This window comes from Hibiscus syriacus, unplaced genomic scaffold (genome assembly GCF_006381635.1).
Source record: "Hibiscus syriacus cultivar Baekdansim isolate YM2019G1 unplaced genomic scaffold, ASM638163v2 tig00111402_pilon, whole genome shotgun sequence".
NCBI lineage: Eukaryota > Viridiplantae > Streptophyta > Magnoliopsida > Malvales > Malvaceae > Hibiscus > Hibiscus syriacus.
Window position 1 is genome coordinate 2,526,787 of NW_024063082.1, and position 27,650 is coordinate 2,554,436.

Below are 27,650 nucleotides of genomic sequence, written 5' to 3' on the forward strand. Positions count from 1 at the left end.
ATGGCGCTAACTCCTTTTCCTGCTTCTGCTTCTTCTTCTTATCCAAATCTTCTGCAGTTATCTGCTAAATCTCCATCTCCTTCTCTATATCCTTCCGTACATTATCTTCTCTTCGGTTATCCATGTCCCACCGCTTCGCCCTTTTTGCTTCAAAAGAGCGGACTTCCCCTACTCCCGGTCGCAGTGAAACCTTCTTCTTCTTGTAGGAGCAAGATCAAGTACTTTACTACTAGATCATCCACGAAAGAAGACCGTTTGATCCAACCGGAACCGTTGCCCGCTGATAACGTTGGCAGCGATGATGATGAATTTGGAGGGACTGATGATCCGAACTCGCAGCAGCACCATAACTCTGCAGTTGCGATGCAGAGGACCACTACATCTTCCAGTGATTCTCCATCGCTTGGAATTCGTGAGCCTGTTTATGAGGTTTTTGCCTTTATTATCCTTCATTATAGTGATATAAGTAGAGTTTTACCTTTTCCCCCCATTTATTTCTAATATTAGAAGAAGATAGTTGCATGCAATCATGTATTATGTGTTAATTATGATTATCGTTTCTAGAATTCATTATCATACAATTTGCTAATTACTAATTTGCCATTTTTTCTTAGGGCTTTTTGGATTGCATTCCAGCTTTGTCTTCTTCATTTCCTTTTTGTTATTTTGAATGGTTTATAACTTTATTTATCGTCTTTAATTTCCCCCCTCTAAAGGTGGTAGAGGTGAAGTCAAATGGAGTAGTATCTACAAGAAAGATAAACCGACGTCAATTACTGAAATCAAGTGGTAATATATTTTTTTTCATCTTTTTTCTTATTGTTAAGCTTTACTTGCAGGAAAATAACTTGTCTTTTATTTACTTATTTGTTTATTGTAGATTAATTTTGTTTTACCGTTTTCTTAGGCCTTCGTCCAAGAGACATCCGAAGCGTCGATCCATCATTGTTTTTGACAAACTCGGGGCCATCTCTTCTGGTAATCCCTATTTGTGCTATTCCTTCTCAAGCTTATCCTTTTATTTGCTTTGCTTGGGTCCAATGTATTGGCATTGAGTATCAGTTTTTCTCTCTATATTCCTGTCTAATATGTGCTTGCTAAATCATTTGTCCCTATTCCGTGCTCTAAGGTACGAGAGCATGCAATTCTACTTACGCTGGGATCATTACGAGCAATTGCAATGAGAGATTGTGTTCTTATATTCGACTATCATCGGTAATTTTGCACCTGTGCAAATACAATCTCATTGTTTCATCTCTTCAAACTGACATGGTGAACTTGTTGCATGTGTTGGTCCTTTTTAGCAAAGGCGGAAAGGCTTTTATGGACACATTGTTGCCTCGACTGAATACCATGAATGGAGGGCATTGTATGCCATTCGAGCTTGAGGTTTGTGTCTTTCAGAGAACCCTTACTTTTATATGCTAATGAAATAGGTTTATCTACAAGGAAACTATAATTTTGAACGTCTGTACTTTGTGAGAGACATTTGGTGTGATACTTTTAGGTTGTTGAAGCAGCATTACTTTCACGAATACAGCGGTTGGAGCAGAGACTAATGGATATAGAACCTCGTGTGAGTACGGAAACATAGTGAGTATTTTGTTTGTTTCTTGTTTTTTTCCCACTCTTTTACAAGATTCATGGTGAATTGAGTAAGTCCTAATGAAGCTGCAGACAGCGAATCTCTTGGACATTTACTATAGTGGTTAAAAGCAAATTTCAGTAGTAACTAGTTTTCAAGTTCCAAGTGACTCTACAATGGGAAAGAACAGCCGATTCAAGAAAATTTTATAGGCTCCACTTCTTTTTGTCATTTTTTTGTATCTTTCCTCTATTGTCTCTCACACACAGGCTCAAAAAACTCATTGGTCTTATAGTTAAAAGTTTCTATTAAATCAGCCATTTTCGGTTCCCGCAAGATGTTACAATATTGTCCTATTCCTCTAACAGCTGCATATGAACCAAGTTGCTCTTGATCAACTTGAAACTTTTCTAAGTTTAAGCCTGATCATTCTGTTAAATAGGGAAAGTGTGAGCAAGAGGGTGTCAAGTACTAAGTGTGTTTATGCTAATGGTCACTAACTTGTAAACAACTAAATAATCTAATTGAATACCTAAGATAAGATAGAAAGGGGGTTTTCTATTTTAGAATAATCATTAATCAGTTATCCATGAATGAGCTCAAACTTAAACTTTATGCAGATGCCTGTTATTTCTGTTTAAAAACAATTTTTACCGAGCTTAAGTATGTACAAATTCAAACTTGTGCCTGATAAAAGCTTGAACAAGCAAGCTTATTAAGCCACTCTAAGCATTCCTTAAAATGTTACTAATTCTATTTGTTTTCTGACAATTGATTTGATAAACTTAAAATGGATGTTTTCCTTATAATATATTTTTATACACCTAAACAATTCACTATGATCACCATGATTATTTAAGAACTTACAAGTTTGTACCTTGAGTGCCGACAGTGTCATTATGTGAGTTTTTTTTATAATATGAGCCTGTTTAATCATTGGTGCTCTTTCATATGTGTAGGTTCAAGCTCTGCTTGAAGAGTTGCCTTACAAATTAACCGCTGACATATTGGAGCAACTTCGTATTAGCAAGCAGAATTTGGTATATTAACTTTACAAAATCTTGTTTAGTTGCATAATAATTAATAGTCAATATCTTTATATTTTCCTTTTGTTTTATCATGCTAGGTTGAATTGGGTTCAAGAGCAGGGGCCCTTAGACAAATGCTGCTTGATCTTTTGGAGGACCCCCATGAAATACGTCGAATATGTATAATGGGAAGAAACTGTACTTTGAAAAAGGGAACTGATGAAATGGAATGTTCTCTACCCTTAGAAAAAATGATTGCTGAAGGTACTCTTCTCATTAAACTCAGTTTCGATGTGTACTTTTAAGAAAAGTTCTAATTCAGTTTGGTCCTTTTGCAGAAGAGGAGGAAGAGATCGAGATGCTTTTGGAAAATTATCTTCAAAGGTTTTTCTTTTGTTCCATTAGTTTTGTTAATCAAACAGGTTATCATTTATATTCTTCATTTTTATATTCTTGATGATTGTCAACTTTGCTTGCTAGAGCTTTTGAAATGTCCAAATTTCTCAATGTTGTAAACAAGGCATAAACTAGATGAGGAAGATGTATTTTGAGGTTTGGTTAACACAGGAATAAATAGAGTTTGTTAGAAAAGGGTGACTGTTTGTTTCATTTTCACTGGCCAGGCAGAAGGGCTTATTGTGTGCATGTTCTGCTTTCAATGGCTCCCACTGATTTCAATTTATTGTTGCATTTGCAGATGTGAATCTTGCCATGGTCAGGCTGAAAGGCTTCTTGATTCTGCAAAAGAAATGGAAGATTCTATTGCTGTCAATTTAAGGTATTGATGAAGTTTGATTTGCTTTGGTTTTCAGCATCACCATATCACTTGGGGCTTCTTCAATACTTTATCCTCTAAAATCCCATGATCTTCTTATCTGTGATGCTGATAATTTGAAATTTTAAACCCATAAATAACTTAAAGTTCATTTGCGTCTGAATCCACAATCCTTTAACTAATGAAATAGTGTTCATTGTTTTTTTTTAACTATTTTTATAAGCTCTCGGAGGCTTGAGGTAAGCAGATTGGAACTACTTCTTCAGGTCGGGACATTTTGTGTGGCAGTCGGTGCTCTAGTAGCAGGTTTGTCCTTCCCCCACCAAGAAAAATAGAAGCCAAACCTCTATTGATTACATGCCTGAATGGCAGCTAAAACAAGAATTGGTCAAATGTCTGGTCAGAATCTCCATCGCTTATCCGTTGTAAAAATTGTAAATCTAAGATGCCACAAAATCATGAGTTGTTAGGATGCGCTTGATCACCATGTGACAATAAAATTGTTTTTGTCCAAGTATAATTGTAGGCTAGTTCATGGATTCATCATGTGAAATATGGTGATAGTGTTTTTTTTTCATTTATTTGATTGTTAGAGAGGATGTGGCCTAGAGAAACTGCCTATATTTGGAATTAGATAAAAGTGGGAAAAGGAAAGAAAAAATTAATGTTGTAGTGCCGATTAGAGTGAGAGTTATGAGCATCCATGTCCAGAAGCTCAAGATTATACTTCGTGTTTTTCAGGTATATTCGGCATGAACTTGAGGTCCTATCTTGAAGACCATATGGTATGATTATCGTAAAAAGTTTGAACATTTGGCATCTTCTTACTGCTTCATATGCTCTGCATCGATATGGTTCTCACTTTGCTATGCTAACTTACCCCATTCATTTGCAGTTTGCCTTCTGGCTAACCACAGCAGGGATTTTTGTTGGTGGTGTTGTGGCTTTTTTTCTCATGTATTCATATCTGAGAGCTCGGAGAATCCTTTAAATTTAGGTAAGCTGTTGATTACCTTAAAGCTAGTTTTTTTTAGCCTTTTAGAACATAAAACTAGGAAATTGTTAAACAGAAGCATATATACATTTAAGTATATGTATATTTATGTCGAATTGTATAGACTCGGAATGATTGTATTATTTATTTTTAATATTTTAGCCAGTGCAATTTGCACCACTGCCCATAATAGTTGACCACTAAATATATAACTTTACATGGCTGATGAAGATTCACTGGAAAGAAAAACAAATGTATCGTAATCTAAGCACAGCCGGGCACAAGCTAATGCAAAGGGTCGATTTAGGTTCATGTTTGCATTTGATGCTCGAGCCTCGGTGTTGTGCATTGACGCGGATCAAATTACTCATCTAATTGCTGTTGATTGCTATGAATACGAACAGGCAAGAATTGCAAATTCCAGAATTCTTGCCATATGTTCGTTATGAAAACAGTAGACCAGCAAGCACAAATATGTACAGAAGTAAAGCTACGGTGTTCGGAAGTTGATCAGTGATGAACCTTCGTTCTCCATCTGTTTGGCTTGACAAATTTGGCTTCTTCTTCGATAGTTGCAGAGACATTAACAGACGATGAACCTAATCACAAACACAGAGGAGCAGATTCAGTGTTTGATGAATTTTATCATCTTTATCATCTTTCACGAGTTCAGCTGATGTCCGGGATTTAAATTCTAACATTTACCTCTTTTTCTGATCTATTTTCAAAGGCTGGTTGACGGGATTGAGAAGATTATACGAATAAGGAAAATGTACACTTACAGCCATAGTTCTTCATCGAGAGCGATGGACGCATGAATTTATGTCAGGAGTGTAGACTTAAGAAATTATATTACAATTTAAAGTGTGAAATTATAAAATCTTAAAAAGTGCTAAATTAAATTAACTATATAAAATACAAAGAAAATATTTAAAATATAAAAGAATTTATTTTTTTGTGACATCACTTTAACTCTCGGTTCATCCCTAAATAAAATAATCGTTATAATTCCATGCACAATGTAATCTTACGGCTTCAAATAATCTTTAATCGGAACATTAAATGTTACCTCCTAAAATTGTTATCCTTTGACCCTCGATTTTCTGAAAGCCAATGCACCGAACTGCAGCACCGCTCTGTAAGAAAAGAAGTCACCCGATCAATTCAGAAATCATGACATAAAAGCAACGTTGCGTTGGTAAGGGACGCCTTTAGCACTACGGTTATGTATATTTCCATAATATCATATAATTATCATTATATTAACGCATTAATAATATAAAACTTTGAGAAAGAGCTAAGGCTCTATGTGGTGATTTTGTTTTTGTTGGACTAGGACGTTAGGACGTGGGCTCTTAAGCTCACGAGTCCATGGCTTCGTTGTTAATTATATATGTATTGTATGTATGTCCTTTTATTTATTTGTAATTTAAAAAAGCCGGAGTCTTTGTTTCTTCTTTACCAAAGCCCCTTCTACTCGTGAATTTCTTTCGATGGAAGTCCGGCAAATCTAACCCGTTTTATGTTCCCTTTTTCTCAATCATGGACTTTCCTAGCCCGCCTTCAATGCGGGTTTTGACCCGCCCACCTCCTTCGCCCGTACCCACTTCTTCGAATCCGCCCCCTCCGTTACCACCTTCCTCTCCTTCACTTCCCAGCTCTCCCGACGGTGTCGTTGTGGTGGGTTTCATATCTCGGAGACCTGACAACTCTTTCCAGCTCATTAACAGAGTTGTAGACTCCAACGTGTTCGGGTCAGGTCAAATGGACCGGGTTTTGTCTCTTGACAACGATGAACAAAAGGATTGGTTCAAGCATAGGAGGATTAGTTACTATCATGAAGAAGATAAAGGGATTTTGTTCTTGCAGTTTTCTTCAAATGGATGCCCGGTTTTTGATGGGTCAATGGCTTCCGGGTCAGATTTTGATGGGGTTTTAGAGGAACGGGAGTTCGGGGATCTTCAAGGATTGCTTTTTATGTTTTCTGTAAGTTTTTTTTAGGTTGTCTTGAATTGGTATATTTCGTTGGATTATTAGATATCAGTTTTAATTTGTATTATGTTAGTGTATTAGTTGAAATTGAGTTTCTTTTCCCATTAAATTTATTCACAACCTTAACTTAATCTTGATAAGAAGTTCCTTGGTTATGAGTTAAGAATATAAATATGAGATCAACAAGGCAAGCAATACTTACCAAAAAAAAGAAAGAGGAAATTTGTGGTAGCATTCCCATACCAGTATGTTAATTATTTGGCATTAAAGCTTTACATTCTTAGTTTAGTTTATTGAACTTTCTTTATCGTTTTGGTGTTATATGGTAGTATTATCAGACACTCAGACTACTGGAAATTGAAAACCCTATAAGAAAGCATGTTGTTGAATGCTTACTAATAGTAATAGCCGATATATCTATGATTAACTCAATTAGCAATGCAGGTGTGCCATTTAATCATATACATTCAGGAGGGATCTTGCTTCAATACTCAAAATCTGAAAAAATTTCGGGTGTTGCAAGCTGCTAAGCATGCATTAATACCATATGTAAAATCTCGAACATCACCATTGCCATCAAGGCCTCATTCTTCGTCGTCTTCTCGCACTTCAGCAACACCAACTGCTGCCAACACTTCTCCAGGTAGAACTGGTGGCATGTTGGGTCGCAATGCTGCAGCTATCTCTCTCATGTTAGGTGTAGGTTCCTATACGTCTTTGTTCCCAGGCCAGTGTACCCCGGTGATGCTATTTGTTTTCATTGATGATTTCTCTGATGTACCAAATTCTAATGCTAATAACATCGAGGAGTCAGTAAAGGCATCCTCACTTAATCATTCTTCTAATTCAAGCAGTTTAGCAAAGCCAGCCTTGCCCACAAAAGGTTCTGCTTCTGTAGTAGTGTTGGCACGTCCTGCAAGTAAATCTGAAGGTGGTTTCCGGAAGAAACTGCAGTCATCCCTTGAGGCACAGATTCGGTTTTTAATTAAGAAATGCCGAACACTATTGGGTTCAGAAGGCAGCCACAGTGGGTCAAGAAGTGCGAGTGTTTCAAATTTAGCCCCTCTGTTTTCGCTTGATGCATCCAGGGCTGTTGTGCTGCTGGACAAGTCAACAACTAAGAAAGGGGAATCTCTGGAGTTTGCCACTGGTCTTGTGGAAGATGTTTTGAATGGAAAAGCAACTTCAGATTCCTTTTTGCTCGAAACTCATAGTCAGAGTTCAAACAAAGAAGATCTATCATCTTTGAAGGAATTTATCTACAGGCAGTCAGATATTTTGAGGGGAAGAGGGGGATTGACTAACACCAATAGTGGCCCTGCTGCTGGTGTTGGTATGGTGGCCATTGCTGCCGCCGCCGCCGCTGCCTCAACTGCCTCTGCGAAGACGTTGACTACGCCTGAACTCCCAACTTTAGATATATGGCTGTCTTCTAGTCGGCTTATTTTGAATGGACTACTATCTGCAAAGCGTGGTTGTATAGATGAAACTGAAATTGGTAAAAGAAAACCTCGTCGAAGTACTACTTCTGACGAGGGTGAAGGGGTTGCTTCTAGAAGCAGCGACTCTCTAGATATTGCAGTATCTTGGTTGGAAAGTGGGAAAGGGCTTAACACAAAGTTCTCTAGTTTGTGGTGTGAAAGGGCCCTTCCAGCTGCAAAAGAGATTTATTTGAAAGACTTGCCTGCTTGTTATCCCACATCACAGCATGAAGCTCATTTGGAAAAGGCTCTGCATGCTTTTCACTCTATGGTCAGGGGACCTGCAGTGGAACTGCTTGCAAAGAAGCTGGAGGAAGATTGCACCTCAATGTGGAAATCTGGAAGACAACGTTGTGATGCTGTTAGTTTGACTGGAAAACCATGTTTGCACCAAAGACATGATGTTGAGGCAGGTGAGTTGCCTTCAGGAGCTTTGATGAAACCTCATTCAAGTGGATATGTCTTTCTTCATGCTTGTGCTTGTGGTCGGACGCGGCGATTGCTATCTGACCCTTTCGATTTTGAATCGGCGAACATTTCCTTCAATTCCTTTCCTGAATGTGACAAGCTTCTGTCAGCGCTCCAACTACCAGAAGTAAGCAGCCAAGGACCAATTCAACCATCTTCCTGGAGTTTGATTCGTATTGGCAGTGCAAGGTACTATGAACCTTCTAAAGGCTTACTTCAGAGTGGGTTCAGTACCGGTGAGAAGTTTCTTTTAAAGTGGAAAATAGTTTTAGAGAAACAGAAAACCCCAAATGGCTTATCAACAAGATCTACACAACTTGGTTCTGTGGGTAGGTCCAGTAGAGATCCTAAGGCTGAGACTAATGCTGATGTTCAATTGAAGAAGGCTAATTCCACAGAGGTCTGCTCTGGAGAAAGAGAGAATGTTGTTGAAAATCCAAAAAAAACCTGGGATATCAGCAAGTTAAATGGTAACAAGATCAGTTTTGGTAGAGGCCTTCCCAATTTCATGATGAAAAAACCTTTTTCGGAAGTTGTTGCTGGATCAGCAGCTGCAGATTCAGGATTCCCTCCTCTTCAGCAGAGGAAACAGCCTTTATCAGGGATAGAAAAAGGAACAAAGAAACATAAGGCAAGTGCTCTCAGTTTGGAAGGGGCTCATTCAACTGTTGATCAAGGATCTCAAAAACCCATACAGATGTCATCTGTTACTCCAAACTTGAATCAAGTAATTTCTGATGCTAGCGCTGATAGTGATCCTTTTGTACGAATTGGCAGTAATTTTGTTCCTGTGAATATGAGCAATGATGAAAAGGCAAAACTGAACTCTAAGATGAAGCATGTGATGGCATATGTTGGTTTTGAGCATGAGTGCCCTCATGGCCACCGTTTCTTATTGAACCCAGAGCATCTCAACCAACTTCAGCCCCCATATTCATTGTTTGAAGAATGCTCTGTGGAAGCTTCAGACCTCACATCAGCAGATTCTTCAACAGTGGGCAAGAACAATGGGCAGGGTAAAGTTCATCGGAATACAAATGGTATTAAAGTTGCTTCTGTAAATAAGGTGAAAAACAAGGATGAGGCAAAAAAGGTGGTGGGAAATAGTAACGTCATCAAAGATGGGCTGCCGCTACTTCCTATGCGTGAAGAGCATAATCAAACATCTAAGAATGTAGCAGATCTGCCTGTCGCTGTAAGAGACCTTGAAAAAGGCTTCCATTCTGTTAGCCTCGATGATGATGGATCCTCTTTCTCCATGGTAAATAGAGATTTACCAATATACCTGAAGTGTCCACACTGCAGGTCTATCAGGAATAAAAAAGAACCGTCAAAGGTTAAGTTTGCAAGCACAATATCGCAGCTTCAGAGAATTTTTCTGGTATAGTCACAAAGTCTTTGCACGATTTTCTTTAAACTTTCTTCAACTTGTTTATAATGTAGTATCAGTTTAATGACCACATGCCCTTTCAGATTGATATGGAATCTTTTCAATTCCATTCATGTTCATCTTCTCAGAATGCATGATTTTTATTGATTTTTGATTGCTTGAATGTGTTAGAAGGGACTCTTGACATCTGAGGCAGGATAGTTCTCATGCTAATTGGTTCTGTCTGCCCAAGTAATCAATGTTGTATTGGACAGTTTGTTAGATGCTTGAAAAATCAAAATTCTGACATAGTGAATACTTGGTTCTAGTGACATAATCTATGATAAATTTATAGTATCATCAATTGGGCTAGAAAGTACATGCTTCTCGCTACATGTATGTTGATGTAATTGTGGTCATCTTTGTGTCTTATAGAAGGTGGTTTTTCTCATGGTGTACTGTTTTCTCCTAAAACCAATATACAATGTCTTGAAAGAAAGACAATTGTTTGGGGAAAGAAGCAAAAGCAAGAAAGGCCCTTTTTGATAAAAATAGGAGACCTCATTAAAAACCTCCCTCATATTAGTCCCTTTCCCGAAGGAAAGAACCTACCAGCAGAAGGAGGAAAAGAGTACCTCAGTTTATTAATAGAACAGAATTACATAAGACTTAATAAATAAACCGAGTACAGCAGCTTTAAAAAACAGAAAGAAACAGCAACAGTACCCTTACAATCACCCAATCCCCTCCTTCGCTAAATTATCAGCCTCACAATTACAAGCCCTTGGAATCAACCTAACTATAGACGCCTTATCTGTAACAAGGGACACAATCTCCTTTACTAGGAATAGCACAGCTATTATCTTCTTTGTTGATAGTTTGATAAGTGGAGTGAATCATCTGGACAATGGCCTCCAAATACCTAATTATTTTTCATGGAATGATCAAAGTATAATTCTGGAACTTCAGTAAGCTATGCTTAGCTGCCAGAAGTTTCGTCTGTCGCATTTTAGGTGACTAATACATGCAATTTATCCTTTTTTTACCTTTAGTTACAATGTGGCTGATTGTTAGAATTTCCTTCCAGGTCACACCTCCCTTTCCTGTTGTTTTGGCAGCTTGTCCAGTTATACAGTTCAAGGTATATCTCACTTCCACATGCATGACCTTTACTTCCACTATTTATGATATTCAAATGATGTTTTTACTACTCCCAGCAAACCTTATGTACTTGAGGATTTTGGTTGGGGCACTTATTTTTATGTCATCGTCTGATTTTTTCCTTTATTGATATCATAGCAACTTGATGATAAAGTGGAGGCTGATAGCTTCTATGACATGCATCTGTCATGGGAATAAAGTTTCTTAAGCTTAATATGCTTTTACGAACCGATCAGTGATTTTGCCTCTGTTATTTTCTCTAAATTAATAGTAAGAATTTTTTGTAGGCATCTTGCTTACCCTCATCGGTTCCAGACCGCGAACAAAAGTTGCAGTTCAGCCTTGGATGTAAAGTGATCTTACCACCAGAGAGTTTTCTTGTACTGAGACTGCCATTTATATATGGTGTACAAGTGGATGATAAAAGTGTGCATTCTCTGAACCCATCTGAAGATAAACCTGAAGATACTGGTTGGATTGTTAGGGGCACAGCTTTGCAACTTATGTCCAAAGGAATTGGTCTGAATGAGGGGTTTTACAAATAGTTGAAGTCGCGGAACCTAGAATGTCTAAAATCGATATTTGCAAACAATGATGAATCTGCAGAGGCCGAGTTGTGTGACCACCTCCTTCTAGACTCAGGTGAGAGGTTTGGGCTTTCAGAAAGATTCTTAATAAGCTGTTATTGTTTAACCTTTAATTTATAATTCGTTAACTTGTAAATTTTTTTCTTCTCAAAGTGGCATTGTTTATAAATTATATCCTCTCTCTTACTTTATGCACTTCTTTCGTAAAGAAGGATTTTCGTTTTCTTTGTATTTGAGCAAATTTTTCTTAAGCATTATGAGTTTGAAAGCATGTCAATAGAAATGTGAAATTTTAACTACGTTTCCTTTTGAAGATGTTGCATTAATGGGGATAAGGCTCGAGTTAGAGCTTTAATGGCCCAGAAGGAATTCTCGTATAGCCGGTTGATGTTTCAGTTTCAAGTTTGGATCCACCTAATGAAAGTTCTACTTGGTTTGAATGTCCTTAAGTTAGAGTTAGAGACTAGGATTGGATCCGAATATGTATAATTAGGATATCTCTGTATCTCCTCCTCCAGAATGACCTCAACTAAGTGTGAAATTTATTTTTGGATATATTTGCAGAGCAGTGATATTCATGCATTTGGTAATTAGTGATGTTGATAAGAAAGCAGAGGTAAATTGCTAATGTTTAGTCATTCTCAGGTATGAAATTTATTTACACCCCTTCATGGTGAAAAGGACAATAATTATCATTCTAAGATAGTTGGGCTTCATACTAAAATTGTAACTTGGGACTTGTAGGTGGCTGGTGCTCTCAAGTGGGGCTTCGTGGTGATGTGTATGTTCTCTATGCCCTGACTTACCTTCTTTTGCCTATACTCTAAAAGATGAGTGTGAGTGCGTGTATGACTTGATTTTCTTTAAAATAACTATGTCAAGCTTGGTTCTTTAAATGCATGAATGTGCTGAACTTGTATGGATAATGTGTGGTTGTAATGAATGATTGGGAATGGATGCCTATGTTACTTGGACTTGGGTGTGAGTGTCGGATACGGATATGTGTTTGACACGAGCATGTTCATTTTGTTAAATCTTTGCATGTATTGGGAGAATCATATCCCCATATCCTTGTTCGAATATGCGTCCGACATGGGTGATAGAAGAACAATGAAGAGCTTTGATTAGGAGATATTTTGATGGTTACTAGTATTGTTTTATAGCTTATGCATCTTCCCTTTACAAATTGTTCTTGGATAATGAGAATTAAAGTGTTAGAAAAGGTAATTTTTATTGTTTTTATTCTTCAATGTCACTCTTACTCCTCGCGTACCATGTCTTACTTTGTTTATTACATGCTATAGAATTAACTTTATTTAGGTGGTGCAACTTGATTTAAAGTAGTGGTTATTGCAGCTTGTGGATTGGTCCTGGCCTTCAAGGAATCAAGCATGCTGCGTCGGTTTATGTCTTTTATCGAGCTCGAAGAACTGATGGTGGAACAACTTCAAAATCTCACTGCATGCACCTGTTTTTTATGCTTGGGGAACCTGAAATGCCATGGTGAAACAAGTTTCATTGTTGTAGACATGGTCTTCACTTATTCCACCCAAAAAAAGAACAAGATGTATAAACATTGGGAATTCAGAAACAAAAAGGTGCAGTAGGCAGAGACACATTCATAATGAGCCTAGCTGCCCCCTGCTTATATATTAGAGACCATTTTGCTACTATTCTTATTATTATTGAAAAAAAATATTTGATTTACATTTTCTATAAAATTGAAATTCTATAAGTATGTTATTAAATGATCATAAACTAAAATCTGAAACCAACAATGATTTATTGAACTTTGAACCAAAAACCCGAATGATGTGTGTTCATATATTACTATTCACGTCATAATTACACGATAAAAAAGTATTAGTTCTAATGAATGTAAAGCTTATTTATGTGATTTATTTCACTGGCAATGACGTCTGATTTCACATTGAATATAATCCTTACAAAAATTTGAGATTGAATTGGAATATTGTTGATCCATATTTTGATATAACAATTTATAACAAAATATTTTTGGACTTGAATTGAATTTATTTAAAGTTTTCAAAAATAATTCAAAGTCTATTTAAGTTAGAATTGAATACAAAATTTGTTTATGAATAGTATTGTATTGTATGAATAGTGCCGATAATGTGTGAGCAGTACCGATGCTAAAAAACATCGAATGCAAAATGAGTACCGATACTGTTACAGTAATATCAAGCCCAACGATCAAAAATTCAAATATTACAAAGGTAGTACCCATACTCATTGAAGGAGTACCGATACTACTTGTTCTGGGCAGTTTTATTTTACAGAAAATGAATCTCTAACGACTCCAAAACATCCTAACTGCTAGATTCGACTTCAAACTAATTTCAAGCTATAAAAACAAGCTGAGGATACTTGAAAACATATAGAACAACTATCCAAGCAATCAAACACAAGAAAATAATTTTTCAATCTTATTTCATATTTCTCTTGTAAATTTTTTGTTTTTGTGAGTTTAATTCTTGTAAACACCTACCTTAGAGAGGTTTTCTTGTTTACATTTCTTTTCATTGTAAAGGTGTTTTGGTTCTAGCTAAGCCCGTGAAAAGCTAGGGAAATGTTCTAGTTTAGCTCATGAAAAGCTCAGGGAAATGTTCTAGTTTAGCCCGTGAAAAGCTTAAGGAAATGTTCTAATTTAGCCCGTGAAAAACTATGAAGTTTATAAAGGTTATCTCTTTGTCCTTGAAAAAGAAAGAACAAATTAGTGAATTTGTTAGAAAATCCTTGGTGAGGAACTAAAGTAATGGACGTAGATTTGATTGATAAGTCGAACCACTATAAATCGTTGTGTAATTTTTTATCTTTCAATCTTTTTACTCTCTGAACACAAAAACTGATCCAACTCCTCTTGATAAATTCTTTTGTTTGTCTATTCTTGCTTCCGCAAATCCTAACAAAAACAGTTAGCGAATGAATGGATTGAAATCAAATCATCCCCTACTTGTCTTTTCACTGTTTTTACATCATGAGTCAGAGTGTTGGGTGACAATTATTCAAGCATAAATTTGGGATTATTGCCCCAAAATCTCAGAAAAAAAAATACATTTAGTATATATTTTATAATTTAAATATTTACAGTACAGTTATGGATTATCTTTTCATTTTAGAAAAAAAAATATACTTTATTTATTTTGAATTATAATTCTGACTCCATCTCTAGGTCTGATTATCTATTATACTCCTATGCATATATATATGATTCCGATTTCTGACAAGATATTTTTAATTTAAATCTAGTTAGATTATTATTTAATAATCAAATATATTTTTATTTAAATATTTTAAAAAGATACTAAGTTAATAAATAGTTATAAAAACCAAGATTTTTAAGTCACTTGATTCCGATCTATCACAATATTTACTAATATTTTATTTGTTTTAATTTAATATGGTTTTTTATTCGTTGAGATAAAATATATGAAGGAAAAAATATAACAATTGTTTTTAAATATATAAAAGTTTTTATAGTGATAATTATCTTAAATTACGTTAATAGATTTGTATCTTGAATGCAACTTTGATTCTGTGAAACACGAAGCTTATCCTAACTATATTTCAGGAAAATCCTAGCCTATGATATAGAACTGGAGTAGGGTGATGCGGTGGGCATTGACAAGTATCGTTGAACGTCGTCCTGGTTGCTATACACGCTACCCAAAGGCGTCGCGGTCGCCGCATACCGAATGAATTCGGGATCATTTAAGAGGCACACACCACAAAATAACACAAGAAAGAGATTAACGGCTTTCAATTACTCATAAAACCGACGAACGGATTTGGATTGGACCCATCCCACCTTCAATTATTCTCGGTTTGTGGACACACCTTCAATTATTGTTCCGTCACAGTGTTTTCCTTCCATATCTCGAACTTTTTCACTTTCATTTTCTTTATCATCCATCTTATATTCGAAATAAAATTGAAATATTATCATATTACTTTATTTTGGTATAATTAATAATACTTAGCTCCAAATAATTAATTTGGGAAATAATCAAACGGCTGAAATTTTGATATCATCATCACCATATATACTGATGTTGGTTGTAGTGAGTGGTGGTGATTAAACTAAGACCGACCATGAAATTGCTCTCATCATTCCACTCGTCATACTTGAGTCACTCTCCAACCAAAACACTATTAAATTGTAATTTACAAAATAAATTAATCAATAACCATGCATGTTGATGTTACTATTAGTCCATCAATTATTTCTCTTTAATTATTAAGGATCTCATAGTATATTCTAATGCTAATTTAAGGACTGTGGTTGACGTTATGTGTATCATTATAATATAAGATAACACGTCGCCCTGATATATAAATTTTCTGTTAATTTAATTTTGGAAAGTTGAATTTTCGATTTTTATAATATAAATGGTATTTTTGTATGTATTAATTATATTTACATATATATTAATTCAAATTTTATTATCGTTACCTGTTTATAGATAAAACAAATCAAATGTTATACAAGTTGTGGCATTTTTCTCCATAGCCTTCTCTAGGCCATAGAAATGAGAAATGACGTACGATATCAATGTTCGATCGAGTCAAAAAATTATAGTTGACGAGTTATATTTTATAATTCAATTATGCTTTTTTAAATTGAACCGAGTTGTTCGAGTTTTTGTTTAAACCTAATTGTAAAAATTTATAATATTACGATACTATCTGATTCTAATTTAAACATTTTTCTATAACCATAACAATACATATATATTTTCTCATATTTTCTTCATATGTATTATATGTGTGTATATATATATACACACACAAATATATATATATATATATATAGAGAGAGAGAGAGAGAGAGAGAGAGGAGTAGGGAATCAACTCCCACTAATCACTAAAAACTTTGAGTTATTCCAGTTATCCGAGTTCAATTTTATAACTTGATTTGAATTTAAAAATTTTTTGAGTTGAGTCGAATTTATGAAATTACAACTCGAAATTAATTCAAGTCAAGTTTTTCAAGTCGAGTCGAGTCAAATTTTTTCAAGTCGAGTTGAGTAAAAAAATTAAATTTTATAGTTGAATCGAATTTTATTCACCTTTAATGACATATTGATTTTCTAAAAGTCATTTTATTAGGAAAAGGGAGGAAGAATTATCTCTATTAACTCTTTAAAAGCCACCAAAAATATCGTGGAAGTTTGTTCAAGGTTCATGATAATTTTGTTTATATGATGCGTCGTCTCATGGTTGTTTTAAAAGTCAACTTGACTAATTATTAGAATAATTTAAATCGTATATATGGTAATTACTTAATACGATAATTATTTTTTATAAGTAAACTTTTTTTGATAAATAGTAATAATTTATACTTTTTTTCTTATTGTTAATATGTCAAAAAATAATTTATATTTATTTACGTGAGAAGTGACCTACTGATTAACCAATAGTCGAGGAAACTAAAGAGCATCAAATCATGAACATGAAGATGACCTCAAACTCCATTAAAAGGCAATCACAAACTCTTATAATTTGTTCTTTCATTATTTTTTGGCACAATAATAATTCATCGAATTTTTTTATGTAAATAGAGCTGTTAATTTATTAAAAAGAAAAATAGTTAAAATTATAATAAAATTAAAAAAATTAAATAAAAATGAATATTTTTTTTATAAAATAATCAATCACTCGAGATCATAGAATAATCATATAATAAAAATGTTAAAATTTATCCAAAAAGCTTGAACAAAATATAGATACAAACTAACTACAACATAAAATTAAACCACTGAAAGACCATCTAGAATCACAAATCATATCTGAGTGCTGTGAGAAAATATATACGGATGCAAACTATGTATCCAAGTCTAATCCAAAGATCAAAAGTAGGAAAGATCATTAAAATAATAAATAATCGTCATCTTGATCAACTGTAATGACGTTAAATCTAATCTTGAAAAAATTAAATAAAAGAGAAATGATCAAACAACCGATATTAAAAATAAAAAACAAGCAATAGAAATAAAGAAAAATATAATAGGAATATAGAATTATTGAAAATTATGAAAATCAAACAAGACAAAGATATGATATAAAAATATAAAAAAGTTAAAGAAATATAGACGGCTGGTCGCTAGTTTACATTTGTTTAATGTTACATTGAAATTGTACTTTTGTGATGACTGTTAAATTCACGGTGCAATTATTGGGAATACAAGACATGACTCTGATGTGAAGTTATAGAAAAAGTTTCGTATATAAATGACGTAATGTTGATTTGATATCTTGTTATTCAATTGGTTGCTTATATTTATCTTATTGAAATCAATAGTACTTATAATGGCACGTCAAATAAATTATTAATATATTCAAGGGGTACGAATTCAGCATAAATAAAGTGATTTTAATGTTTAAAATATTATTTTATTTTTAAAGTTTCGAATTTGAGTATTTAATATATTTAATGTTAAATGATTAGAGTATTTGAACATATATTATTTTGTACTCATTTAGGGTAATAAAAAAAATTACACAAATAAAACAATCTTAATAGTTAATGAAATTATTGATATCTTTACATATTACGAGGTTGAACACATCATTTATAGAGGTGTTTGAATGTTTATTATCAAATAATTGAGAGTTTTTCAAATATATAATATCTTATAATCATCTAATAAAAAACAAACATATCTAAGTGGCAAGTTTTATCTTCTTATACCATTGTGTCACCTCTTTCTCAATTGCTTGGCTTATTTAAGCTAAGGCCAAGTTTTACTAACATTTTTTCTTAATACAAGATTAGGGATGCTAACGAACAAATCGAGGGAAGTCATTTGAATTCAATTTTAATTATAATAATAAATTTTGATTTAATCTAATTTCAATATGTTTTTTCTAGTTTGAAGTTGAATTATGTAAAAATTGTTAATATATCATAAAAATAGTATAATATTACTTGTAAACTTGCATGCAGTATAAGTAAAATGTTGTAAATTTCTTACGTTGCATTTTAATGAATCAAATTTGTACATTTTGTAAATATTTAATTTATGATGGAACTAGTTTTATCTGATACGTGGACAGTTAAACACGAAGTTCGTTGCTTTTAACTATTGACTACGACGATGAGTGCCGAGTCAGAAAGGGGTAAACCTTTCGCCATAAAAACTGATCGAACGGTCCAAAAAGAAACAGTAAAAAAAGACCCACGTGATGAAGGGTGAGAGTGCGGGTCAGAGAAAGTTAATAAAACGACGGCGTATCATTGGTGCACCCGAAGATTCTGAAACTATAAATAAGCAGCGTGACGAACTTCGAAACACACACACAATCCAAATGCCTGCTTTCTCTTCGTAAATCATCTTCTTATTCTCCTTCCTTTCCCCTTATAATTTGTTGTTGAACAAAAACAAGTTTCTGAGAGAAAATGTGTGGGATTTTAGCCGTCTTGGGTTGTTCCGATGATTCTCAAGCGAAAAGGGTTCGAGTGCTGGAACTCTCCCGCAGGCAATTACTCTTTCTCCGTTCATATTTGATTAAATGATTATTATTAACGTGGTTGAGCTGAAATAAATAAGCGATTAATTGATTCGATTTGGATGACGTAAGAACAGGCTGAAGCACCGTGGTCCAGACTGGAGTGGGCTCCATCAACATGGCGACTGCTATTTGGCTCATCAGCGCCTCGCAATCATCGACCCTGCTTCCGGTGACCAACCTCTCTTCAATGAAGACAAGAGTGTCGCCGTCACGGTATCTCCTCATTGCTTCTCTCGCTTTACTTGTATAGTTGTATATTATTTTCCCTTTTTTAGCCAGTTTTGCATCACCTGGCCTTATATGCCTTTAAAGTTTAAACTGGAAACAAACAAATATTTGGCTACTCTATTAGCTTCCCATATATTTATGGCCAAACAATAATGCCTGTGATTAAATGACTTCTAATATATACTATTTAATTTTCAAAAAACATATTTATAAGCCTGACATAAACATAAATATATTCAATTTTAGGGTAAAATATATTAGAGGATTGAAATATGTTAAAATGATTTTTCTCCGTATATTTTCGAATATCATAAAATAATCATTACACTTCTCAAATGATTGTAAAATTATCATTAAAATTTATCAAATTATTATAAAATGATCATTAAATTAATTGAATTATTATAAAATCATCGTTTATTTATCAAAATTTATTATTATTTAGAGCAAAGTACACAAGTGGAGGGAGTTGCTTTGTTGAGTCCCTCGAATATTAAAAGTTACAAAATGATCCTCCGATAATAGGGAGTTACTTTATTGAGTCACTTGACTATTAAAATTTACAGAATGATCACCTAACTATTCATTATGTTCCAAACTAATCTTTTTTGTTAAAAAATTAACGGTCGTTTAAGCTAGACTTTAATATGCTGACTAAGATATGATAATCATTTGAGATTATGAGAATAGATTTTATCATATTTCAATCAGTAGGTTAACATCCAACTCAGACCGTCGCCAATTTTTTAATAGAAAAGAATGAGTTTGAAACATAATGAATAGTCGAGTGATCATTTTGTAACTTTTAATAATCAATTGACTCAACAAAGTATCTCCCTATAGTGGGATCATTTGTGTACTTTATCCTATTACTTATCATGTAATAGGGATATTTTATAATAATTTACTAGGGTAAATGATTATTTTATAATGTTTGAAAGTTTACTGATAAAATAGATTATGTTGACATAGTTCGGTGATCTTTTGGTATACTTTGTCCAAAATTTTAACTAAAAATCAAACTGACTTCTATTCATGTCAAATTTCTCATACTTGGAAGGAAATAAGAAGAAGAAAAAAACCGATTTAATTAACTTAACCGACGAAGTTGATTTGCTTAGATCCGTCAAGACCCAAGTTGGCCGGTTTATTAATCGTTTTTTCAACGAACATATCGATGCTCACCCATAACTAGAGCAACTTGACTCAACAATAATGAAGTCAATTTCGGGTTTTTTATTCAAGACAATCCCGGGTAGCTTATAAGCACACAGATGTCTCGTTTACACCTATACAAACCATCCCTTTCTTAGGTTCTATTGAGAAAGATTATTAACGAAGAGTAAAACATGTTAAAAACCAGGTGAATGGAGAGATTTACAACCATGAAGAACTGAGGAAGAAGTTGACGAACCACAAGTTCAGGACAGGCAGTGACTGTGATGTTATAGCCCATTTGGTAAGCTGATCTGCCAATTTATGTGGATTTTATTGTGTGAATTATTGGTCCAACGACTACTAAATTGTCGCTTCAACTTATATAGTATGAGGAGTACGGTGAAGGCTTTGTGGACATGTTGGATGGGATCTTCTCATTTGTGCTGTTGGATACCCGTGACAATAGCTATATTGTTGCTCGTGATGCTATTGGGGTCACCTCACTCTATATTGGCTGGGGACTTGATGGTATACATTATAATTTTTTATTCATTTTAGTTTAGGTTTGGTTTTTATTAACCTTTTTTCCTACTTGTTATATTCAGGTTCGGTTTGGATTGCGTCGGAAATGAAAGGATTGAACGATGATTGTGAACATTTCGAAAGCTTTCCTCCTGGTCATTTGTACTCGAGCAAATCGGCAGGTTTTAGGAGATGGTATAATCCACCTTGGTTTTCAGAGGCAATTCCCTCGGTTCCCTACGATCCTCTTGTTCTTAGACGTGCATTTGAAAATGTAAGCACTGATTTTAAGTCTTTACATGTATATCATCGCGGAATTGCCTATTTTTCTGATACATGTCATACTTACTACATTAAAATTTACAGGCTGTGATCAAAAGGTTGATGACTGATGTGCCTTTTGGAGTTTTGCTATCTGGAGGCCTGGATTCATCATTGGTTGCTTCCATCACAGCTAGGTATTTGGCTGGTACCAAGGCTGCCAAACAGTGGGGAAGTCAGCTCCATTCTTTCTGTGTTGGCCTAGAGGTAAATTCCACTATTTTAAAGGATTCAGATTTGATTTCGGATAAGAGTATATCTCATACATGGATATGTTTAATTTTTCATTTTAAAGATCCTAGGAAGGTCATATCTTATATCCATGTCCGAATATGTGTTAGAAATGAATGTCTGATACATATACTTCAGCAAAAATGATTTTACAACTAGTATCTCAATATGCTTGCAGGGTTCACCAGATTTGAAGGCTGCAAGGGAGGTGGCAGACTATTTGGGAACTGTTCATCATGAGTTTCACTTCATCGTTCAAGTAATGTACTTTTAATTCGAGATATTCAGAGTCTAATACTCGTAGAGCAAAGCTAATTTCCCCCCTAAAATGTAACAGGATGGAATTGATGCCATTGAAGATGTCATTTACCACGTCGAAACCTATGATGTTACCACTATCAGAGCAAGCGCTCCTATGTTTCTAATGTCACGGAAGATTAAGTCAGTCGGAGTCAAAATGGTTATGTCCGGTGAAGGCTCCGATGAGATTTTCGGTGGATATTTATACTTCCATAAAGCGCCAAATAAGGAGGAACTCCATCAGGAAACATGCCGCAAGGTAATAATCATTTCTCGAAATATCCGTGTTGAAAATCAGTTGTATGATAAAGTTTTCGAACGTACTGCAGATCAAAGCCCTTCACCAGTATGATTGCCTGAGAGCTAACAAAGCAACGTCTGCATGGGGATTGGAGGCTCGAGTCCCTTTCTTAGACAAAGAATTCATCAACGTTGCCATGTCTGTAGACCCTGAATCAAAGATGGTATATATGTATAAAACTATTGTTGAAGTTGCTTGATTTATTCATAAGTGGCTGAGATTTAATTCTCTGTTTGCTATGCGTCAGATTAAAAAAGATGAGGGACGTATCGAGAAGTGGATTCTTAGAAAAGCCTTTGATGATGAAAACCATCCCTATCTGCCAAAGGTGTGTTATAACATTCATTGTCTTTGATCTTCGTCAAAACACAAGTGAAAAACGAACCAAATTAACTGTCTTGTTTGATGTCCTGCAGCATATCTTGTACAGGCAGAAAGAACAATTCAGTGATGGTGTTGGTTATAGTTGGATCGATGGTATCAAAGCCCATGCCGCTGAACATGTGACTGAAAAGATGATGCTTAATGCTTCCCACATCTACCCTCACAACACACCAACCACAAAGGAAGCCTACTATTATCGGATGATTTTCGAGAGGTTCTTCCCTCAGGTGATTCTTTATATTATTCGGACTTAAATATGAAATTCGATTACTAAAGAGATGTAATTTCTAATGTTTCTTGATTTTACCAGAACTCGGCACGATTGACAGTCCCTGGAGGAGCCAGTGTAGCATGCAGCACAGCAAAGGCCGTCGAATGGGACGCCACCTGGAAGAACAACCTCGACCCATCAGGCAGGGCGGCACTGGGAGTCCATGTCTCAGCTTATGATGCCGAGACACCTCTCAGCAACAAGCCATCCAAGATTATTGATTCGATACCAACGATGGAGATTCCTGAAGTCGCCATACACGGTTAGTGCCCGGAGAATTGAAGCAAAATGGCTGAAACTAGTGCCGTATTAGAATGCTATGCCGTATGCTATAGGTGATATTTAAAAGTGTTATTATATATGTGTGTGTTATATCGTTTAATCATTATTCTGTTGTTATATCAAGCTTTTGTTTATGTAGTTCAAGTGTGTAATCGATATTTTATAGTGGAAGTTAATTCTTTAATGAGAAATCATCCCTTTTCTTTTTATACTGTTCGAATATATATAATAATCTAGGGTAAAGTACATAAAGGGTCTCCCGACTATAGGATATTACATTATTGAGTCATTAGAATATTAAAAGTTACAAAATGGTCCCTTGATTATAAGGCATTGCATTGTTAAAGCCTTTGACTATTCAAAGTTATAAAATGATCACTCGACTATTCATTATGTTTCAAACTCATCCTTTTCTGTTAAAAAAATAATAACCATCTGAGCTGGACGTTAACATGCTGACTGAGATATGACAGTCGTTTGAGATTATAAGATCATATTTTATTATATCTCAGTCAACAAGGTAACGTCCAGCTCAGACTGTTGTCAATTTTTTAATGAAAAAGGAATAGTTTGGAACATATAAATAGTTGAGTGATCATTTTATAACTTTTAATAGTTAAGGTACCCAACAAAGCAATACCTTATAGTCATAGGATCATTTTATAACTTTTAATAGTTAAGAGACTCAGTAAAATAACACCCCATAATCAAGGGACCATTTGTGTACTTTACCCAATATATTATAATCGTTTGATCATTATATAATTTTTTATTCCAAAATGTTGTGAAATATGTAACTGATATTTTGTAGTGGAAATCTTCCAATTTCTTCTTACGATGGAATTCATCAGTGATGGATGTAGTTTTACAAATTTAGATAACATTCGAATTTAAATGTAATATTGATTTTTAAATAATAATAATTAATTTTACTATAAATATAAATAAAGATTATTGTCAACAATGAAACCTTTAATTAAATTGGGCTTGACAATTTTATTTTGAATTTCGGCATGAAAGCCCAAATGTTTTTAAACAAACATCACTTCTAGATTTTTCTTGACAGCCCAACACGAAGCCGACATTATATTTCTATTATTTATATGAACTCCGAGAATCACTTTTACGCCTCTTTCAAATCACCACTTCCTCCGCGTAATCGCCATACCCAGAGCTTTGCAATCCCCTCTCAGGTTCTATCTTCTTTCTCTTCCTTTATTGTATTCGTTAACTCATGTTCCTTTGACTTCCTATTTCTGCTAATAACCTTTTCTGGGTTTTCGTTTCTTAACGATTGTTATGTAGAAGGGAAAAAATTGATGTGAGGTTTTTCTAAAGGAAAAACACTTTTAATTAATGTTACATTTTTGGTTAATTATTCACTTCTATAGAGATTTCTAGGAAGCACAAGAAAATTAACAAACAATGGATTCTTAATGAGTTCTGTCTTCGATTTTGTGATGCTGAGTCTTCTAATTTATATCGAAAATATCTGTTATTGTCTGGTTTTATGCCTTTTTTACTTTGTTAATGAATTTTTGTGTCTTATGGTTCAGGTTTTGGAACAACGAGGAACGATTTGCAGCAGTCATGGCCAAGCATCATCCCGATTTGATCATGTGCAGGAAGCAACCTGGCATCGCAATAGGACGACTGTGTGAGAAATGCGATGGCAAGTGTGTAATCTGCGACTCCTATGTTCGTCCTTGCACGCTCGTCCGGGTCTGCGACGAATGCAACTATGGTTCCTTCCAAGGTAGGTGTGTTATCTGTGGAGGGGTGGGAATATCTGATGCATATTACTGTAAAGAGTGTACGCAACAAGAGAAAGACCGGGATGGTTGTCCGAAAATTGTTAATCTTGGGAGTGCTAAAACTGACTTGTTCTACGAGCGTAAGAAATATGGCTTTAAGAAACGATGATAGCCTTGTAATGATTAGGTTTTTCACCGGTGCTTTTATAGCTTGGAATGGCACATTTGAGAATGTTTGAATTGTTCTGTTAAAGTATGTGGCCGGGAATGAAACAGTTAGAATGTTTGGATTGAATCATATTTGTCTGTTAGATGATGTTATCTTCAAGCACAATGATAGTATGGTGTGCCGGATTAAAATTCTATCTGTTATGCCAATAGCATGTCTTATTGTTTATGAACTTCTATTCAGTGATTTACACTCATACCTGATTTGTGCTCATAGTCTTGCATTTATATGTCTATGGGATTACTTTCCTTTGGCTTCAAAGGATAATATTAAGTGAAAGGTTTGTAGATGATGAAATGAGTCCCAAACCTGATGGACCTTATCTTTCAAGAGTTAGTGTGTACCAACTAGACTACATCTGGGGTTTTGGTCATGAAACCCTATTCGATATCGGTTCGCACCTTAAGCTTTTTTTAAGTTAAAAACCTTGTAGGTCCCTTGTCATAATTCCACAGCTTCATGTGATTTATTAACTCTTCTAAAATGCGACTACACTTGGGTGCTGGCCTTCCCCTAATGTTATTTACTAGGCTACACTGGTTGAATCCACAGCATTATTCTTTCTCTATTTTTTCGTCTCAATTGCATTTCGGTAGTGCAATCACTGCTGCTACTACTACTACTAGGCTGAAAAGGCGTTTGCGGTATAGGGATTGAAGTTGTTAGATATGGGTATCTATAAATTTGAAATCAACAAAATCGTTTGAAGATAACCATTTAGTCAAATACACGATTACCCAAAGCCAAAAGGGATAAACCAAAATCCTCGGGGAATCCTATTGGGGCGCTCAGCCTATCTCAGCCATATATAGGAGCGTGTTTGATCGACTTAAGTTAAAATATTTTGAGTTATTTGAGTTGATGAGTCTTATTTTATAATTTAAGTTTTATTTGATATTTTTTATTCAAGTCTAATTATTTAAGTTTTTATTTAAATTTAATTATAAATATTTTATTATATTATTATTATTTGATCTCAATTTAAATGGTTTTCTCTAATTATATATATATATTCATATTTTTTATATGTAATATATATAATATAAAATTGATGGATTTGATTTAAACTTGAAAATCAATTCACTAATTATTAAAAATGTTGAGTTATTAGATTTTATTTTATTACTTGATTGGAATTCAAAATTTTTTTGAGTTGAATTAAAAACACTAATTTTTAGTGAAAGGGAAATTTGTTCACCCCTAATCACAGTCAATGACGGAATATGAACTGACAGCTCCTGGATCTGGAGTTGTGCGAGTGACCATTAGGGTACGGGAAGTACAATGGAGAAGACGACACAGATCACCTGTATCTGGCTGTCAAAATCCAAATCGACAGCCAGCTCCGAGGAATAAAGAAACAAAAGCGCCTCTGCCATACCTACGAGCGCATCTCTATTGGAATTGCACGCCACCTTACCCCCAATACCCCGTATTTATTCATCGACGCAGAGAGAAAAAGGCAGAAAATTACTTTTGAAAGAAGAAGGTAGCCGTAGTAGCCTAGACTCGAGCTGCGGCTGCAACATAGTCAACTATGTAAGAAGAAAGCAATTCTGCAAACAGAATTAGAGAGCTGTTCATGAAGCTGTCACCCCACGTACACAGCACAGATTAAACATAGTCCACTAAACTCCTGAGCTATGCTGGCAGACTGGAACTGATTAGAACAGTCCTCACTTCTATTTCTAATTTCTGGTGCAGGCAGCTCTTCCTTCCTAACTCTGTCCTTGCAAAGATCGAGCAGCTTTGTTCCCGGTTCTTTTGGAAAGGGTCAGACAGAGCAGCTTCTGGAGCCAGGGTTAGCTGGTCCAACATATGTTGTTTGAAATCAGAAGGTGGGCTAGGAATTAAAAATATGAAGATTTGGAATAAGGCTTGTGTGATCCTTCTAATTAAGAAAATCCTAGCAGGACAAGGGTCTCTTTGGGTGGCTTGGTTCAATTCTTATGTTTTTAAGGACAAGAACTTCTGGTCAGTGGAGATAAAATCAAGCACCAGCTGGTGCATGAAGAGGCTGTTGAAAATGAGACTGGAGGTGCATCATTTACTGTCTTCAAGAGCTGCCACTGCTAGTTCCATTTGGGATTCAATCAGAGAAAAGAGACCTACGGTTCCTTGGCAGAAACTGCTTTGGTACCCCATGCACATACCAAAATTTAGCCTTATCACCTGGATGGCATTTCTGGACAGGCTTCCTACCAAGGTCCGGTTACAACGCATGGGAGTGATTACTGATTCTCTTTGTGTTCTTTGTTCTGCAGAACCTGAATCAAGAGACCACCTCTTCCTTTCTTGTCCTACTGCAGCTTCCCTTTGGGAGTCCATCTTCTCTTTATCAGGTTTGATCTTTACTGCCTGCACCTGGGATGACTTCATGTCTCAGGCTTGTATTAACTGGAAAGAAAAATCATTGCTTTCCTTGGTTATGAAGCTGGCCTTGAACACTTTAGTGTATTTGTTATGGGAAGAGAGGAACAAACGTTTGTTCCAAGGGCGTTCAAGGTCTGTTGAAGACTTACTTAAGGCAATTAAAGATGTTGTTAGTCTTCACTTAAAGGGTAGGACTTTTAATCGACTGCTTACTGTGAATATTAACCTCAGCAATCATTGGAATATTGCAGACCATTGATTCATTTTGTATGTAATCTGTTTTGATTCTATTGTATTTTGTAGCTTCTTGCTATTTGGATAAT

At 35.0% G+C, this 27,650-nt stretch overlaps 4 protein-coding genes and 1 long non-coding RNA gene across 12 annotated transcripts; 4 read left to right on the forward strand and 1 right to left on the reverse strand.

The window, feature by feature from the left end:
* LOC120161544 (magnesium transporter MRS2-11, chloroplastic-like) lies at positions 1-4,514 on the forward strand. 3 transcript variants are annotated; one of them, XM_039171762.1, is made up of 14 exons: positions 1-429; positions 717-789; positions 908-978; positions 1,130-1,215; positions 1,305-1,389; positions 1,508-1,576; positions 2,545-2,625; positions 2,712-2,877; positions 2,952-2,997; positions 3,311-3,391; positions 3,612-3,694; positions 4,130-4,173; positions 4,284-4,407; positions 4,439-4,514. In XM_039171762.1, the coding sequence occupies exons 1-13, from the start codon at positions 1-3 to the stop codon at positions 4,377-4,379; spliced, it is 1,410 nt and encodes a 469-aa protein (XP_039027693.1). In that variant the 3' UTR covers positions 4,380-4,407; positions 4,439-4,514. The 3 variants fall into 3 exon arrangements, with proteins under 3 accessions (XP_039027693.1, XP_039027694.1, XP_039027691.1); XM_039171763.1 differs by having other exon boundaries at positions 4,284-4,403; positions 4,435-4,514; XM_039171760.1 differs by having other exon boundaries at positions 4,284-4,514.
* LOC120161551 lies at positions 3,789-27,432 on the reverse strand. The gene is made up of 3 exons (XR_005519486.1): positions 27,403-27,432; positions 21,123-21,134; positions 3,789-3,915 (listed from the first exon to the last, which is right to left on the reverse strand). It is a non-coding gene; the product is annotated as an uncharacterized LOC120161551 (long non-coding RNA).
* Positions 5,814-19,080, forward strand: LOC120161540. Of its 5 annotated transcripts, none has more exons than XM_039171754.1 (8): positions 5,814-6,368; positions 6,819-9,704; positions 10,780-10,833; positions 11,141-11,495; positions 12,005-12,085; positions 12,185-12,274; positions 12,785-12,807; positions 19,068-19,080. In XM_039171754.1, the coding sequence occupies exons 1-4, from the start codon at positions 5,925-5,927 to the stop codon at positions 11,396-11,398; spliced, it is 3,642 nt and encodes a 1,213-aa protein (XP_039027685.1). In that variant the 5' UTR covers positions 5,814-5,924; the 3' UTR covers positions 11,399-11,495; positions 12,005-12,085; positions 12,185-12,274; positions 12,785-12,807; positions 19,068-19,080. The 5 variants fall into 5 exon arrangements, with proteins under 5 accessions (XP_039027685.1, XP_039027686.1, XP_039027687.1 ...); XM_039171755.1 differs by having other exon boundaries at positions 12,797-12,807; XM_039171756.1 differs by lacking the exon at positions 19,068-19,080 and having other exon boundaries at positions 11,141-11,502; positions 12,185-12,221; positions 12,797-12,867.
* LOC120161542 (asparagine synthetase [glutamine-hydrolyzing]) lies at positions 18,781-23,180 on the forward strand. The gene is made up of 12 exons (XM_039171758.1): positions 18,781-18,940; positions 19,048-19,186; positions 20,565-20,660; positions 20,746-20,887; positions 20,965-21,155; positions 21,248-21,409; positions 21,612-21,692; positions 21,771-21,992; positions 22,063-22,197; positions 22,282-22,362; positions 22,451-22,645; positions 22,729-23,180. Exons 1-12 carry the CDS (start codon positions 18,861-18,863, stop codon positions 22,954-22,956), a joined length of 1,752 nt encoding a protein of 583 aa, XP_039027689.1. The 5' UTR covers positions 18,781-18,860; the 3' UTR covers positions 22,957-23,180.
* LOC120161549 (PHD finger-like domain-containing protein 5A) lies at positions 24,093-25,157 on the forward strand. 2 transcript variants are annotated; one of them, XM_039171774.1, is made up of 2 exons: positions 24,093-24,164; positions 24,528-25,157. In XM_039171774.1, the coding sequence occupies exon 2, from the start codon at positions 24,562-24,564 to the stop codon at positions 24,892-24,894; it is 333 nt and encodes a 110-aa protein (XP_039027705.1). In that variant the 5' UTR covers positions 24,093-24,164; positions 24,528-24,561; the 3' UTR covers positions 24,895-25,157. The 2 variants fall into 2 exon arrangements, with proteins under 2 accessions (XP_039027705.1, XP_039027706.1); XM_039171775.1 differs by having other exon boundaries at positions 24,121-24,164; positions 24,503-25,157.
* Positions 27,433-27,650: the final 218 nt, after the last annotated feature.

Excerpts from the sequence above, each read along its gene's own strand:
- LOC120161544 (XM_039171760.1), top strand. The coding sequence starts at position 1 with ATGGCGCTAACTCCTTTTCCTGCTTCTGCTTCTTCTTCTTATCCAAAT. Across the intron at positions 790-907 it reads TCAATTACTGAAATCAAGTG|GCCTTCGTCCAAGAGACATC; the intron begins GTAATATATTTT and ends CCGTTTTCTTAG. Across the intron at positions 4,174-4,283 it reads CCTATCTTGAAGACCATATG|TTTGCCTTCTGGCTAACCAC; the intron begins GTATGATTATCG and ends ATTCATTTGCAG.
- LOC120161540 (XM_039171754.1), top strand. The coding sequence starts at position 5,925 with ATGGACTTTCCTAGCCCGCCTTCAATGCGGGTTTTGACCCGCCCACCT. Across the intron at positions 6,369-6,818 it reads GATTGCTTTTTATGTTTTCT|GTGTGCCATTTAATCATATA; the intron begins GTAAGTTTTTTT and ends TTAGCAATGCAG. Across the intron at positions 10,834-11,140 it reads GTCCAGTTATACAGTTCAAG|GCATCTTGCTTACCCTCATC; the intron begins GTATATCTCACT and ends AATTTTTTGTAG.
- LOC120161542 (XM_039171758.1), top strand. The coding sequence starts at position 18,861 with ATGTGTGGGATTTTAGCCGTCTTGGGTTGTTCCGATGATTCTCAAGCG. Across the intron at positions 20,661-20,745 it reads GTGATGTTATAGCCCATTTG|TATGAGGAGTACGGTGAAGG; the intron begins GTAAGCTGATCT and ends CAACTTATATAG. Across the intron at positions 21,693-21,770 it reads AGTTTCACTTCATCGTTCAA|GATGGAATTGATGCCATTGA; the intron begins GTAATGTACTTT and ends AAAATGTAACAG.
- LOC120161549 (XM_039171774.1), top strand. The coding sequence starts at position 24,562 with ATGGCCAAGCATCATCCCGATTTGATCATGTGCAGGAAGCAACCTGGC.